Here is a 13,612-nt window from a genome sequence, read left to right on the forward strand (position 1 = left end):
TGACACAGACGTATGTCTTAGGAAATGTTAATGTAGACCGGTAGTGGCATAATTCCGTGTCCTTTCTGCAGTGAGCTATGAATGGCTTGTCACTGGTTTAGCTAAACATTCAGGTGAACTTCAGCTAGATGAGTATTCAGCATTTTACCGTTTGGAGGAATTGACTCTTAGTTCATTCCCCCTCCTCTCCCTTTTAGTACCCTTTGAAGGAAATTGTGGTTATCCACCAAGACCCAGAAGCTCTTGAGGATATCAGGTCCTTGGAGAAGTATATCATTGAGGTAAGGTCAATGATGGGCCTAGCCAGATTTTTTGGGAAAATGATTCTTTTGTAAATTGCTGTGTGCATAATCATTCATAAAATTTTACGTGATGAGTGGATTTCTTTACTCTTTTATATTTCTCTTCCTCCGAATAAATATTTATAATGAACAGAAAAGCTTTGCTTCTTCAAATGATGAAATAGTAGCCATTTACTGTTTGTAAATGCCTAGGCATAGTATGGTTGTGATAAAAGGTGGGCCAGTGTCCATCCTCTCTGTCTCCAGGGTTTCACTTGCCCTCTGAGGAAGGTCCCTGGGAGTTTACACAGTTATGCACATGTACACATTACATATGTGGTTTTAGCTCATTACATACGTAGTTGTCATAGCCTTGGGGGCAGGGCAGGGTCTTGTTTGCAGTGTAGGCCCGTCTTCCATTCAGTTATCTTGTCTTGGCCTCCTATGTGCTGGGATTATGGCTTATGTCACAACCCCCAGTTCTAAAATGTATCTCATATTGTGTCTGACTGCCTCGTAATTTATTTAAATATTTTATTTGAGGAATTGTGGGTTCTCATTGCACAAGATGAGTGTATCTATGTACATTTCAGTATGTGGATATTAAGTGTCTCTGCACTCAGTGTACGTGTGTGTGTGTGTGTGTGTGCGCGCGCGCGCGCATGCGTATGTTGGATGGATTTCAGGAGTAGAGTTTGGTTTCAGAAGAATAGAGCACAGTATTGGTAGCTGGGTAATGCATTAAATTCACAGGATGCTTATTTTCCTGTACCTTAAAAGATAGGAGCCTGAAACTAATAAAGACAAACCAGGAAGAGAAAGACTCCTGGTGTCTTCCTGCCTTTTCTATAGCCAAGCTATGGTCTTATAATAGGAATAGCCCAGAGCCATCAAAACACACTGTTCATTTACATTGTCAGAACTCTGTGTTCATTTCCTGTCTGCCAAGTTTTGGGTGGGGTTGTTCCTTTCACACAATACGGGATTGCAGGGTAAAGCAATCTTTTCAGTGCATTGTCTCAGCAGTCTGCTGAGGGCCAGGAGTGGGTACAAGTAAGTGTCTCCTTAGAATCCCTCTGATCCTCTCACTGATCCACTTAAATCTGCATTCTGTGGTGTTTTTAAAACAAATGTTTCAAATTTTAAAATTCATTCCTGTTTCAAAATAAATATGATTTTAGTTTTTCACAGGTAATTGAAGTACATAATTAAAGAAAAGTTTTAATTTGCTCTTTGGTTTGTTTGTCTGTTTGGTTTTTTTGTTTTTTGTTTTTTGTTTTTTTTTTTTTTTTGAGACAAGGCTTCTCTTTGTGTAGCCCTGGCAGTCCTGGAACTTGCTCTGTAGACCAGGCTGGCCTTGAACTCACAGAGATCCACCTGCCTCTGCCCCCTGAGTGCTGAGATTAAAGGTGTGCACCAGCACCACCATTGGGCCTGGATTTGATTTTTAATTGCTTGAGGGTTTTAGACGCTCTTTAGAAGCCAGAAAGCGAGATTACATCTCCTAACCTGATGTCTTGTGCATACACGTACACACATTGTTGTGTATACATATCTCCAGCCTGATCACTTTTGTGTATAGGCATGATTTTTGGGACATTGTTTTACTCTATAGCATAGGTTTGCTTTGAACTTGCTCTGTAGCTAGGCAAGAGTGGGCCTCCTGCCTCAGCCTCCCAGGTGCTGACAATATATACATTATCACACCTGGCCTTCATCACCCTTTAATCCACCTAGATAGACTAGAAAAACTCAGTGATGCCTGCTGTTTGCCTTACTTTGAACTGTCTGTTAATATGTCTCCTGCTGTATCCTCACCGTTCCGTTTCATGGGAATATGTCACTAACATAACCGTCATGAAGTACTCTTGACTTCATACCTGGTTAAAGAATGGTTAGTGGTGGTGCCCAGAGTTGCTTGTGCAAGTTTACCTCTGAGACATGAGTGTGATTTTCAGCCTCCCACCACCACCCCTTTTCTTTCTTTCTCTCATCCCTACTATAGTTTTTGGTTTTTGTTTTGAGACAGAGTCTCAGTGTAGACCAGGATGTCTTTGAACTCACAGAGATCCAAAAATCCCTCGTGCCGTGAGTGCTGAAGTTAAAGCCATGCACCAACCAGAGCCTTGGCATCTTTCAGATGCTCACCTCACTTGATTGGTTTTGATAGAGCATCATATTTCTGTCATTCCACATATATTCTAAATGTATTCGTATATTGCACATATTGTCAAAATCAGAACATTTCATCTTCCTACAAAGGAAGCCAGTCTCCCTCATCATTCATCTGTTTGCTCGTTACATTCTGATTGTTCACCAGCAGTCTGACTGTATTTTCTGCCTGTGGATTTGCCTTCTTTAAACATGTCATATAAGTAGAAATGTATAGTTTGTAACCTAACTGTGTCTGGCTTGTATTGCTTAGGATAGTGTTTTTATAGTTCATCCACATTTTAGCGAAGGATAGTACTTAATTCCTTTATGTTGCTAAATACTCCATTGTGTGTATAAACTATAGGGCACTTACCTCGTCATGCCTGCTTTGTTCACTGTGTGGTGCTGGGGATCCAACCCTGGGCCTTGTGCTTGCCAGACTGGCATTACCCACTGAGCCACATCCCAGCCACACCCATTCAACAGTTGACTGACATTTGGGTTATGTCTGCTCTTTGTCTCTTTTGAATAGTCTTGGTATGAATGTTCATCTACATGTTTTATGTGAAACAGATTTTTGTGGCTTACATTTTTGCTGTTCCTTTGGTATCCACTATAGGAATTAAATGTTCGAAAAGTTACATTGTCTACTGATAAAAACAAGTATGGTATTCGACTAAGGGCAGAACCAGATCACATGGTCCTTGGGAAGCGTCTGAAGGGAGCCTTTAAGGCAGTGATGATGGCCATCAAGCAGCTGAGCAGTGAGGAGTTGGAGCAGTTCCAGAAGAGCGGTGGGTGTCTGCCCTCATGTCTCAGCCCAGTGGCTGCTTCATACTTAGGCTCCTGTGGGAGGTTTTCATGTCTTCCTTAAAACCTTCATCCTATTCATTAAGACAGCAGGTGTAAATTCCAGGAAATTTGCTAGGCAGGTGACTGGTGTCCAGCTTCCTGTTGTAGCCCCTGGGTGCTGGTGCCATGTCAGAGTTCACCTTCTTTCCTCTGCTTACATGCACTTCCACGGTCAGCCTTAGTGGAGTAGGCATTCCTGAAGGTGGTCCGTCACGTCAGCCGCCACCCGCCACCCGCACTTCCTGCTGCTTGCACTGCGTAGACACAGTACCCAAACTTCATTTCGCTGGCACCAGCCCTTGCTAGCTGGCAGAACACCGGTGTCATCAGAGGAGGGCACACTGCTAAAGCAGGCAGTAGAAGAGGACTGATGGAGTCTGCTTTCCCATAGGGAGCATTGTTGTGGAAGGCCATGAACTGCATGAAGAAGACATCCGCCTCATGTATACCTTTGACCAGGCCACGGGAGGGACGGCGCAGTTCGAAGCACACTCTGACGCTCAGGTATTTTTCTGTTCTCTCAGAGATTGTTCTGTATTTATTTATTGGTAACCCCCAGTTGTATGGCCCTCTCCAGCTTTGGGCTCATTGTGTAGCTGAGACGATTCTGGAACTCCTACCCCCTTTCTGGGGAGTGCCAGGATTGCAGGCTTGAGCACCATCCCCATCCTCCGAGAATGTTCATGACTAATAGGTGTGAATGTAAGAGTGTGTTTTACACCTGCCTCACACACGTATCAGTTAATTCCTGTTAGAGCTGCTCTGTTGAACTTCTGTATGGGTCCTTATTCTTGGCATTTGTTTATCAGATACCTAAGTAAGCATTTTGTGATCTGTTCTTAGGAATAATTAGGACATAATTATTGAGTTGCACAAAAATAAACCCTTAAAACGCATCATGAAAGGTTGTGAGCTTTCGTGTGGGTACTGGAAACTGAACCTGAGTCCTCTGCAAGATCAGCAATCTGAGCTATCTCTCCAGCCCTTGAACCTAGTTTTACTGAGCTTTTTAAAAGACTTTTTTTTTTTTATAAATTTATTTACTATATATGCCTTATTCTGCCTGCATGTGTGCCTGCTGGAGAGCACCAGATCTCATAGATGATTGTGAGCCACAGTGCATTTGTTGGGACTTGAGCTCAGGACCTTTGGAAGAACAACCAGTGCTCTTAACCTCTGAGCCATCTCTCCAGCCCCAACTTGTCTTTTTTTAAACATTTATTTCTTACAGTTGCGTTCATGGGTATGTGGGTGCAGGTGCCATAGCATGTGTATGGAGGTCAGAGGACAACTCACAGGAGTCCGTTTTCTCCTTCCACTATGGTGGTTCCAGAATCAATCTCTAGGACACTGTCCCACCTGCCAACCGTAGCTCTGTTTCACCAAGTTAAAAGGAGGCAGTGCTCTTACTTCATTGTCATGTGCACTGTTCCTTGTATAGGCTTTAGTTCTCTTGGATGTCACACCTGACCAGTCGATGGTGGATGAAGGCATGGCCCGGGAAGTCATCAATCGCATCCAGAAACTTCGCAAGAAGGTCAGTTTGTCTTTTTAGGAATAAGCTCTAGTTTTTGCTTTGTGCTGGTTTTATTTTGGATGTTGGGGAAGACAGACAAGGCAGGCAGTATAAATAATAGTTATCAATTGATGATTCATTAATCAGTAGTCGCTGATTTTACTCTGGAGGAAAGTCAGGCCCCTCCGTCCTTCCCTGCCCACTCCCTGACTGGGTACCACTCACTTTCTCTGACCAGCACTTTTAGCCCATCCTTCTTCAGATCCCTTCAACAAAATTATCTTCCAGAAAGATGGCTCTGGCTGCTACAGAAGGTAACCAGAGATGACAGGTGTCCAAGGAAGACAGAGTCAGTGTGGAGGGCTCCTAGCTGAGGAGAGAGATTGCTGGGTCTGCACAGAATGGCATGGTTCTCCTTGGTAAGGGAGGTGAGGAAGGGGCACGCGCCTCTGCCTGCAGGAAAAGGCATCACTGAGCCTAGGAGGTCTGAGAGTCAGAAAGCTCTTACTCCTGGAGACAGTGCCAACTAGGAGGACTTCCATAGGTGCTCCTCCCCAAACCTAGCCTCATGAGCCCAGGGTTCGGTCTGAGAAGGGCGCTTTAGCACATAGCTGGCACTTACGTCCTGGTTCAGAGCTTTGCAGGTAGGTTTGCAGTCATTTGTTTTGGCACTCATCAGGGGCTGATTGCACTAGGGAAAGACACTACGCCTTCTGCCCCCAAAAGAAAAGTGGTAAAAGAACAGAAAGCAGCAGGTTCCAGTCTTACATGTGACCTGAGGAGAATGGGCAGGCACGTCCTTCCATGACAGTTCAACACTCTTGTTCTCATTCGACAGAACCTATAGTTTTTGTGAGCAAAATGTGCTTAAGTTTTTCTGTATTCTGTTTTAGTGCAATCTGGTTCCAACTGATGAAATATCAGTTTATTATAAAGCAAAATCTGAAGGCCAATACTTGAACAATGTCATTGAAAGCCACACTGACTTCATATTTGCCACTATCAAAGCTCCCTTGAAACCATATCCAGTTCCTACATCAGATAATGTCCTTATTCAAGAACAAACACAGGTGAGTTCCAAGTTGTGTGGAAATACTGGTGCTCCATACGGGGTTTTGCCTTATGTTTGTACGGTTAAATCCTGATGAATTTCAGCGTACTGTCTTATTTGCCATGATAAAATATTCTGACAAACAGAACTGGTGGTGGAGAAGGCTCATGACAGGAGCATGAGGCAGCTAGTTTCCTTATATCCATAGTCGGGAAGCAGGGAGCGGTCTGTTTCTGTGCAGTGCAGAACGCGTGCCCAGGGGGTAGTGCTGCCCACTCCTAGGGTGAGTCCTCCCACAGCGAAGCCAGTCAGGGTAGCCCCTCAGGATGCCCAGGGTGACTCCAGGTCCTGTCAGCAGCCAACACATGCATCGTGCCTACAGAGAGGTGAGTGCAGGCTTTGGGCTGGAGCACTGCTCTGTAAGTTCTGGGCAGGGGTGAGAGGAAGGCCAGAAGAGGAGGGGAAGGAAGGCAGCAGAAGCATCCTCATGGCAGTTGTCCTAGAGATGGCAGCCAGGGTGGGGAGATGGCTCTGCTGACCCATTTTCTCTAAACTAGAAGAGAGGATGCTGTGGTGTCTGGTTTTCGTTAAAAGTAAGTGACAGTTGACTTAAAAATTATTTAACTTGTTGACAGTGGGTTGTGAACTTGCTAGCCTTTCCTGTTGCAGGTAGTACTTATAAAAAGTTTATTTTTTGAGCTTAATATAATTACATCATTTCTCCCTTCCTTTTCCTCCTTCTAAACCCTCCCATGTGCCCATCGCTTCTCTCTTTCAAACTCATGACCTCTTTACATGTAGTACTTTTAGTACTTTTACTATGAAAATTTGGCACTAAGAGATGAAAAAATATTGGCCCGTAGTTCAGAATAGGTCATTTATTCAATCATTTTTCTTCTTATTCCTAATAGTAGGATAGATAAGGAGGGGCAAAAGTGTCAATTGTCTTTTCAGGTGACAAAGACACATTGTTTCATTCACTATTTTACATATTGCTTACCCACTGGACTTTGTGAAAAGGACCATATATCATATAATTAGAAAGCAGCATCTTTAAGAGCCCAGGTGAGGGGCTGAGTGAGTTATGGCTACAGGGCTTGCCTGGAGCTTTTTCTTATTAAGCAGCGTCTGTGTGACTTGCTGTGGGGCCCAGCACAGCCACGCAGCTGCTAATCACATGCTGTCTGCTCAGTTAAAGGGGTCCGAGCTGGAAATCACACTCACCAGGGGATCATGTGTGCCTGGTCCTGCCTGTGCTTATGTGAACCTTAACATTTGTGCAAATGGCAGTGAGCAAGGTAAGTGCAAATGAAGCCTGTGCTGTGTGTGGCTTGTTTTATTTACTTACTACCCTTGAGATGTGCTCTTACTATGTGGCTCAGTCTTGGACTCACTATTCTCTTGCCTCTACCTCCCAAGAGTTGAGATTACAAGAATCCATTATCTAAAGAACTCATTTGGGTGACAAAATGCAAACATTATTTAATTTTACCAATGCTCTGATGACTGCCTTAAAGATTTCTGTAGATAATGGGTAATGGGCTTATTGCAAGCTGGAGTCAGCATTGCTTTTCCATGTTTGTCCTGCTGAGTCTACCTAACACCCTGCATATTCTGTGCAAAAGCAAATGTGAGGTTCTTATCCGCAGAGGTAAGAGGGTCCACGAGGAACCTTGAAGCCAAGTGGTGGACAGTTCCTCTGATTCCAGATTTGTTTTAATTAGCCCAAATCTGCAGAGAAGTGCCTCAACAAAGTTCTGCTTTCTCTGGAGAAAACATCAGGACAGGGACAACTTAGCAAATAAAGTTATTAAGACAATAATTGATCTGTTCCATCCATCAGGGAAGAAAACAGAGAAAACCAAGCAACTATTACTCCACTGGTGCCCACACCAAAGGCCAAACAGTGAAGCTAGGCTTAGGGTACTCAATCCCCACTGTGTCATAGAGTAGCACAGACCAAGTTTCGTCATAACTTTACGGCAGCAAGCCCCTCTGCCCAGTAGTGTCAAGAGTAATGTAAGAAAGCGGGCGACCCACTCATGGCTGCATGGCAGTAATGAGGTCAGATACCATAGAAGTGTCAGCCTGGAACCCACTTCAAGCAATAAAACAGCATTGTGTTTCTGATCAGCGAGGTCTTGGCGGAAGCCTAGCAGAGGGTAAGAACTCCTTTCCCTTAGTACCTCTGGCGCAAGTCCTGCTCTTGATGTCATACAGGCTAATGGAGAACTCTGCTTTAGCCATTCCCATGTATTTCTATATAATATATACGTACTATTATTTATATATACATTATATATATATATATATTATATATATATATATATATAATGTAGTATTGGAGATTTGCAAAATGCACAAAATAGACAATAAGGGTTGGATGATGACAGATTGGTGGTTTTATCCCTTGACCCACTGAGATTTGCCAAAACCCTTCTGAGTAGTGGTGTTTGCTTCTATAAGGCCTTGACTTCATGTTGCTGGACTTTCTTCCAAATTTTAATGTGTTCTTTAAGTTTTACCCTCCCTAAACGAAATCTTCGTTTTGTGGCTTTCCAGGTGGAGTGTTGCTTCTGGAGAATCCAAAAGGTGATAATAAGCTGAACCTTGTAAAGCTGAAGAGCGTTATTACCAGCGTATTTGGTGTTAACAACGCAGAGCTATCGGTCTTCCATGGTGAGACAGGTGTGTGCAGAGCGAGAGTGTCTTGTCACTCAGCTCAAGGTGGCTTGGTAAAGGTCTTTGTTTGGTGTCAGCTGTGTGGCAGAGCCATTGTGTTTTCCTGACGCTCAGGCAGCCCTGTGGCTCTTCAGCAGTGTCTGCCTGCCACGTCCCTCCTGTGCACCTCCCTGGGGCTTACAGGAAGCCAAGGCCCCCATCCTCCCTGTCCCTAATAGCCATGAGACAGCTCAGGACTCAGCTCTCCTGTTGAGCTGTGACTTTATCACATAGTCCCTGAGCCTTACTGAATCAGACCTGGAATCCACTTTTAGAGAACATGTCGGGGAGGCGGCTCAGAGAATAAAGCTCTTGAGTGACGAACGGAGTCAGATTCTCGGCCTTCACCTACAGAGCCACGTTAGCACGGTGAGCTCCTACGCTGTGAGACAGTAGGGTCTTGGGCTCATTGGCTGGCCAGCTTAGTCCCAACCAACGAGAATTAAGTGGAGGGCAGTGAGGTGGCTTAGTGGGTAGCGTGCTTGGGTCTTTCAGAATAAATGAAGTGGGAAACAATCAAGGGAGACACAATCAAGGTCAGCCTCCGAGCTCCACTTGTGCACAAACACAACTCACACAAGCACACACACACACACACACACACACACAAAATTTTAAAATGATTTAAAACTTGTTTGCTGACTTTTATCAGTATTGTTTTTGAAATAATAGTTTTATGGTAAATTTTGAGATTGCCATAGAAGGAAGGGGATGAAAATTTTAAGAGGAGCCTTAGTATACAAGGGAAATACTGAAAGGGAAGAGAACAGTTTACATTGAAATTTAGGTTGTGGGGGTCGGAGGCTTAGCCCAGTGGAATGGAACTTACCTAGCAAGCACATACGTCAAAGCTGAATAATGGGTGTTTTACTATTTACTTTTTCAGAACTCGGATAATAACCTATTTGTAAGGTTTATTACAGGTTTGGAGGTAGAGGCTGTGCTTAGCATGCAGAAGGCACTGGGTTCACTCCCACCACCAAAACACCCAGCTTCATACTATTTGGTTCTCATTAAAGCCTGGCTTTGTAGAAAAAGCAATGTCCTTCAATAAACATGTTGAGTGAAAACATCGCTGTGTGAGGATGGATAATAGTGAAGTTGGAAGTGAATATTAGTGAAATAGGAAAGAGAAAGTGACTTCAGAATTGTTACTTCTAGAAATACAGAACCAAACTGACTTGCTAAATCTCAGTGGGAGGACGCTGTGTGTGACCACGGGAGCAGCCCCCTCTGCTATCAGCAGCCCCGGCACTCTCCTGTGTCAGTACATCAACCTGCAGCTCCTAAACGCAGAGCCACAAGGTATGTGTGCCCTCGGAACTCAGCTCGGGCAGCGTGGGACATCCCAGTCCCTCCCAGGCTCAGCTTTGACCTGGGTGTAATCTTCAAACCTGCTTCAACATACAGAAGCCAGCCAGCAGAGGCATTGCCCCCCACCTGTAAACCCATCACTCAGCGGCTGAGGCAGAAAGGTTACAGGTTTGGCCATCCTGCGCCACGTCATGAGCCCACACCTCTCTCATTATTAATTCCCATGCTGCTTCAGGAAATACAGTTGTCTTGGAGTTCGTTTGTTTGTTTGTGTGTTTATATAGAAAGACCACCATCCTTTTGACAGTCAAGAAACAAAAAGACTCTTGTAGATGAAAATTCCATCTACATGAAACTACGTTCCTGAACTATTGATTTTGCAGTGTGACCTTATGTTTATTTTCTTGGAAACTCTTCTGAAGAGTTGGGCACCTCTACCCACAGGCTTCCTTGCCGCCTTTCCCCCTCACATTTCAGGATCTTCATTATACACATTTTTGCTGGAATCCTTGTCTCTTCACTTGGCCATGAACTGAAAATTGACTCCCCAGCGGCTGGCTTTCATATGTCAGTTTCTTTCATCCCTCCTCCCTTTCGCCTTTGTGAGCTGTTAAAGGTTACTGCGGGGCAGCCTGTGCCTGTGGCTTAAGCTCCACCCTCTTCAAAGCCTTCCCTGTTGCTGGTTGGTGCTGCTGCTGTTGGAACATGCATTCTTAGGAATAACCTACCCTCTTCTTCCCTAGAGTGTCTAACGGGGACTGTGGGCACCCTCCTGCTTGAAAACCCACTTGGACAGAACGGACTCACCCACCAAGGGCTTGTGTACGAGGCAGCCAAGGTGTTTGGACTGCGGAGCAGGAGGCTAAAGCTCTTCCTGAATGAGACACAAACTCAAGGTGAGGTAGCCACTACCATCAGGCTTCTCCTTCTTCAAAAGGAGGTTGTGGCCAGTAACTGTATTTTGTCTGTGAAAAATAAGCTTTGTGTATTTGTCTTGTTCCTTTTTGCAGTTTCCTCAGAAATTAACCATAATACAGTTAAAAATAATAATAGTAACATGTAGCTGAGTGATAGAACACTTGCTTAGCATATGCAAGGCTTAACTTAAAACCCTGGTCCCAAGTTACTTAAAGTGGGGAGAATAAAAAGAATTCAATTTTTTAAAGATTTATTTATTTAGTGTATGAGTGCCCTATCTGCATGTACACCTGCAGGCCAGAAGAGGGCATCAGATTCCATTACAGATGGTTGTGAGCCACCATGTGGTTGCTGGGAATTGAACTCAGGAACTATGAAAGAGCGGCTAGTGCTCTTAACCACTGAGCCATCTCTCCAGCTTCAAGAATTCATTTCTTAGAAATAACTTTAAAATGCCTACTTCTGGGTAAAGTACTGTATTTACTGACCTTAAATTTAAACCTAAATTGATTCTTCAAGAATCAACCCTCATTGGAAACTTCTAGCTGGTAGTCCAGTCGGTTTCCTCCCTTTTCACTTTATAAAGCTGCATGCATCTCCTCAGTGAGCCACATAACGCTGGGAGATCTAGAACAAAAGTCGACATATTTCTCACATGTCTCTCTACTGCTCACTTCTCTTACCCGGATCAGAATTTTCCTGTGTCCTTATGTGCTGCATTCTGGAGTTTTCAGCCTGGTCCAGCTTTCTTAGCCTTGTGTAAGATGCTCTTGTGGACTTAGCTTCTTTCAGGATTTCCCTTTGTCTTTGATTGCTCTCAAGTCTTGACTGTGATACACTTAAGTTTATAGACTTTTTAAAATGTGTTCATTATTATATGTATGATGCGGTAGGTCACACAGGTCACTACAATGCCAATACAACCTCAGACATTTCCTCAGACCACCCTCAGCTTCAGTAATTTTCTAGAAAGTTCACAGGCTCACTAATAGGTACCATACTCACGAGTTTGTGTATTGTATCAACTAGAGCTAACCAGAAAAAGAGATAGGAAGTGCAGAATAGGGGATCAATAAGGTCACCCTTTCCTCATGAGGGAAGGCCAGTGTTACCTCGTCCTCCAACCCCGGTGCTGTGACCACATGGTGTCATCACCTAGGGAAGTGTGGAAGAACTTGGTGTCCAGAGCTTTGCCAAGGGTTAATATGTAGGCACGATTAATTCATTGTCTGCATGGTTGGTATGTCTCACAAGTTACCAACCAGTCTACACTCTTCAAGCTACCTGCCCTGAGCCACCTCACTAACGGAAGCTAATATGTAACCAAACCCCCACTGTAAGCAGCAGAGTCCTATCAGGACCTGCCATGGTAGGAGCGAGGACAGAGGTCAGAGTGGCCTTAAGATGGGGCCCAAAACAGGCAGTTAACAATTATTTGTTTACCCACTATAGATAGAATATTGACTTTTTGAAAAATGTCTCTCTTCTAGAAATTACAGAAGATATCCCAATGAAGACTTTGAATATGAAGACTGTGTATGTTTCCGTCTTGCCAACAACTGCAGATGGCTAATAGTTATCAGTGTGCCCTCCGTCAGCTCTGCCCTGAATTCTGCCCATCTCTACACATGCACACACATGGCTCAGTGAAGGTGTTTTCTTCGGGCACGTGTCTCCAATGCTGCTTTGAACCCACAATTCAGTTGGGATTGACTGACTTGAGACCTCACATAACACTCACACTTAACCTTAAACACCTATGCAGGCGTGTTGGGGGAGGGTCCTTAGGTTAGCTCAGCACCACAGAGCTTATTTCTCTACTAGAGTTCTTTAGTACAGAGAGTAGGAGCGGCTCAAATGGCACAGTGCATATACGTATATATATGGCCTTGTAAACTGACCTGAGATCTTGTGAAGAAATGGATATGTTGTATATTTCTGCTACCTGGATTTTCCTAGGTAATTTGATGAAATATTTTAAGTTTGATTAAATTAAAACAGTAAACACTCTCATTGTATTGGAAGTAATTTATTCTCCTATAGTTTAATAAAACTTGAAATTTGTAATCTTTGAAAAACTAGACTTAACCATGTCTACATACTAAGGCAACGAGTTGAACATTTAATATAACCTCTTCCCAAAATTCTGGGTCGTCAAAGAAGCAGATGAGAGAGAGAGATGAATGCATTGTTATTGGAGGAAACATAAATGAAGGATAAAGGGAGCCGAGACAGACACTTCAGACCTCAGATTTCAGAGACTTCAGACTATGTATGGTCTGACAAGTGAGAAAAGGAAGGGTTAATGATTGGGGAAAGCCTAGGATACTTGCAGTTGATGCTGGGCTTCAGTAGGCACCTCCAGAGGGCTTAGGGGTTCTGGACAAGGAATGGTACCAAGGCATGTGGACCTCAGTGGAAACAAGGACCATTGCTAGAAAAGGATGTGCGCTGCCAAGGAAGGAAGTGCGAACAGTGACCATTTAGGGCTCATTTCATAGCACAGTCTTTTTTTTTTTTTTTTTTTTTTTTTTTTTTGTATTTTTTTTTTTTTTTTAACTTTAAGCATGTTCTGTTGCGAGTAGTTCTTATAAATTTATGCATTGCATGTCTCAGGAACTCCTCAGATCTCTGCCCAGGGGTTGTGTGTTTTAGGATTAAATGAGCCACAGGACACTGGAAGGATTTAGTTTGTCTCTTGGGATTTCCAGCCTGCCTCTTTGCCAAGTTTCTTCTCATTTTACAACATTTGTGGGAGTCTTTCTTGCCTTCACACTCTGCCCTACTCTCCTGACTCACACCTCT

At 43.8% G+C, this 13,612-nt stretch overlaps 1 protein-coding gene across 2 annotated transcripts in view; it reads left to right on the top strand.

The window, feature by feature from the left end:
- The window catches only part of Iars1 (isoleucyl-tRNA synthetase 1), a 46,215-nt gene extending 33,398 nt beyond the window's left edge, over positions 1 to 12,817 (top strand). For both annotated transcript variants that reach the window (XM_060372849.1, XM_060372848.1), the window contains exons 25-34: positions 198 to 281; positions 3,055 to 3,229; positions 3,679 to 3,791; positions 4,729 to 4,824; positions 5,697 to 5,873; positions 7,047 to 7,152; positions 8,417 to 8,542; positions 9,737 to 9,880; positions 10,633 to 10,785; positions 12,298 to 12,817. In XM_060372849.1, the coding sequence (XP_060228832.1) occupies positions 198 to 281; positions 3,055 to 3,229; positions 3,679 to 3,791; positions 4,729 to 4,824; positions 5,697 to 5,873; positions 7,047 to 7,152; positions 8,417 to 8,542; positions 9,737 to 9,880; positions 10,633 to 10,785; positions 12,298 to 12,380 (1,257 nt within the window). In that variant the 3' untranslated portion in view covers positions 12,381 to 12,817. The remainder of the gene's footprint in view (positions 1 to 197; positions 282 to 3,054; positions 3,230 to 3,678; positions 3,792 to 4,728; positions 4,825 to 5,696; positions 5,874 to 7,046; positions 7,153 to 8,416; positions 8,543 to 9,736; positions 9,881 to 10,632; positions 10,786 to 12,297) is intronic.
- Positions 12,818 to 13,612: the final 795 nt, after the last annotated feature.

Source organism: Meriones unguiculatus, chromosome 19 (assembly GCF_030254825.1).
Source record: "Meriones unguiculatus strain TT.TT164.6M chromosome 19, Bangor_MerUng_6.1, whole genome shotgun sequence".
NCBI lineage: Eukaryota > Metazoa > Chordata > Mammalia > Rodentia > Muridae > Meriones > Meriones unguiculatus.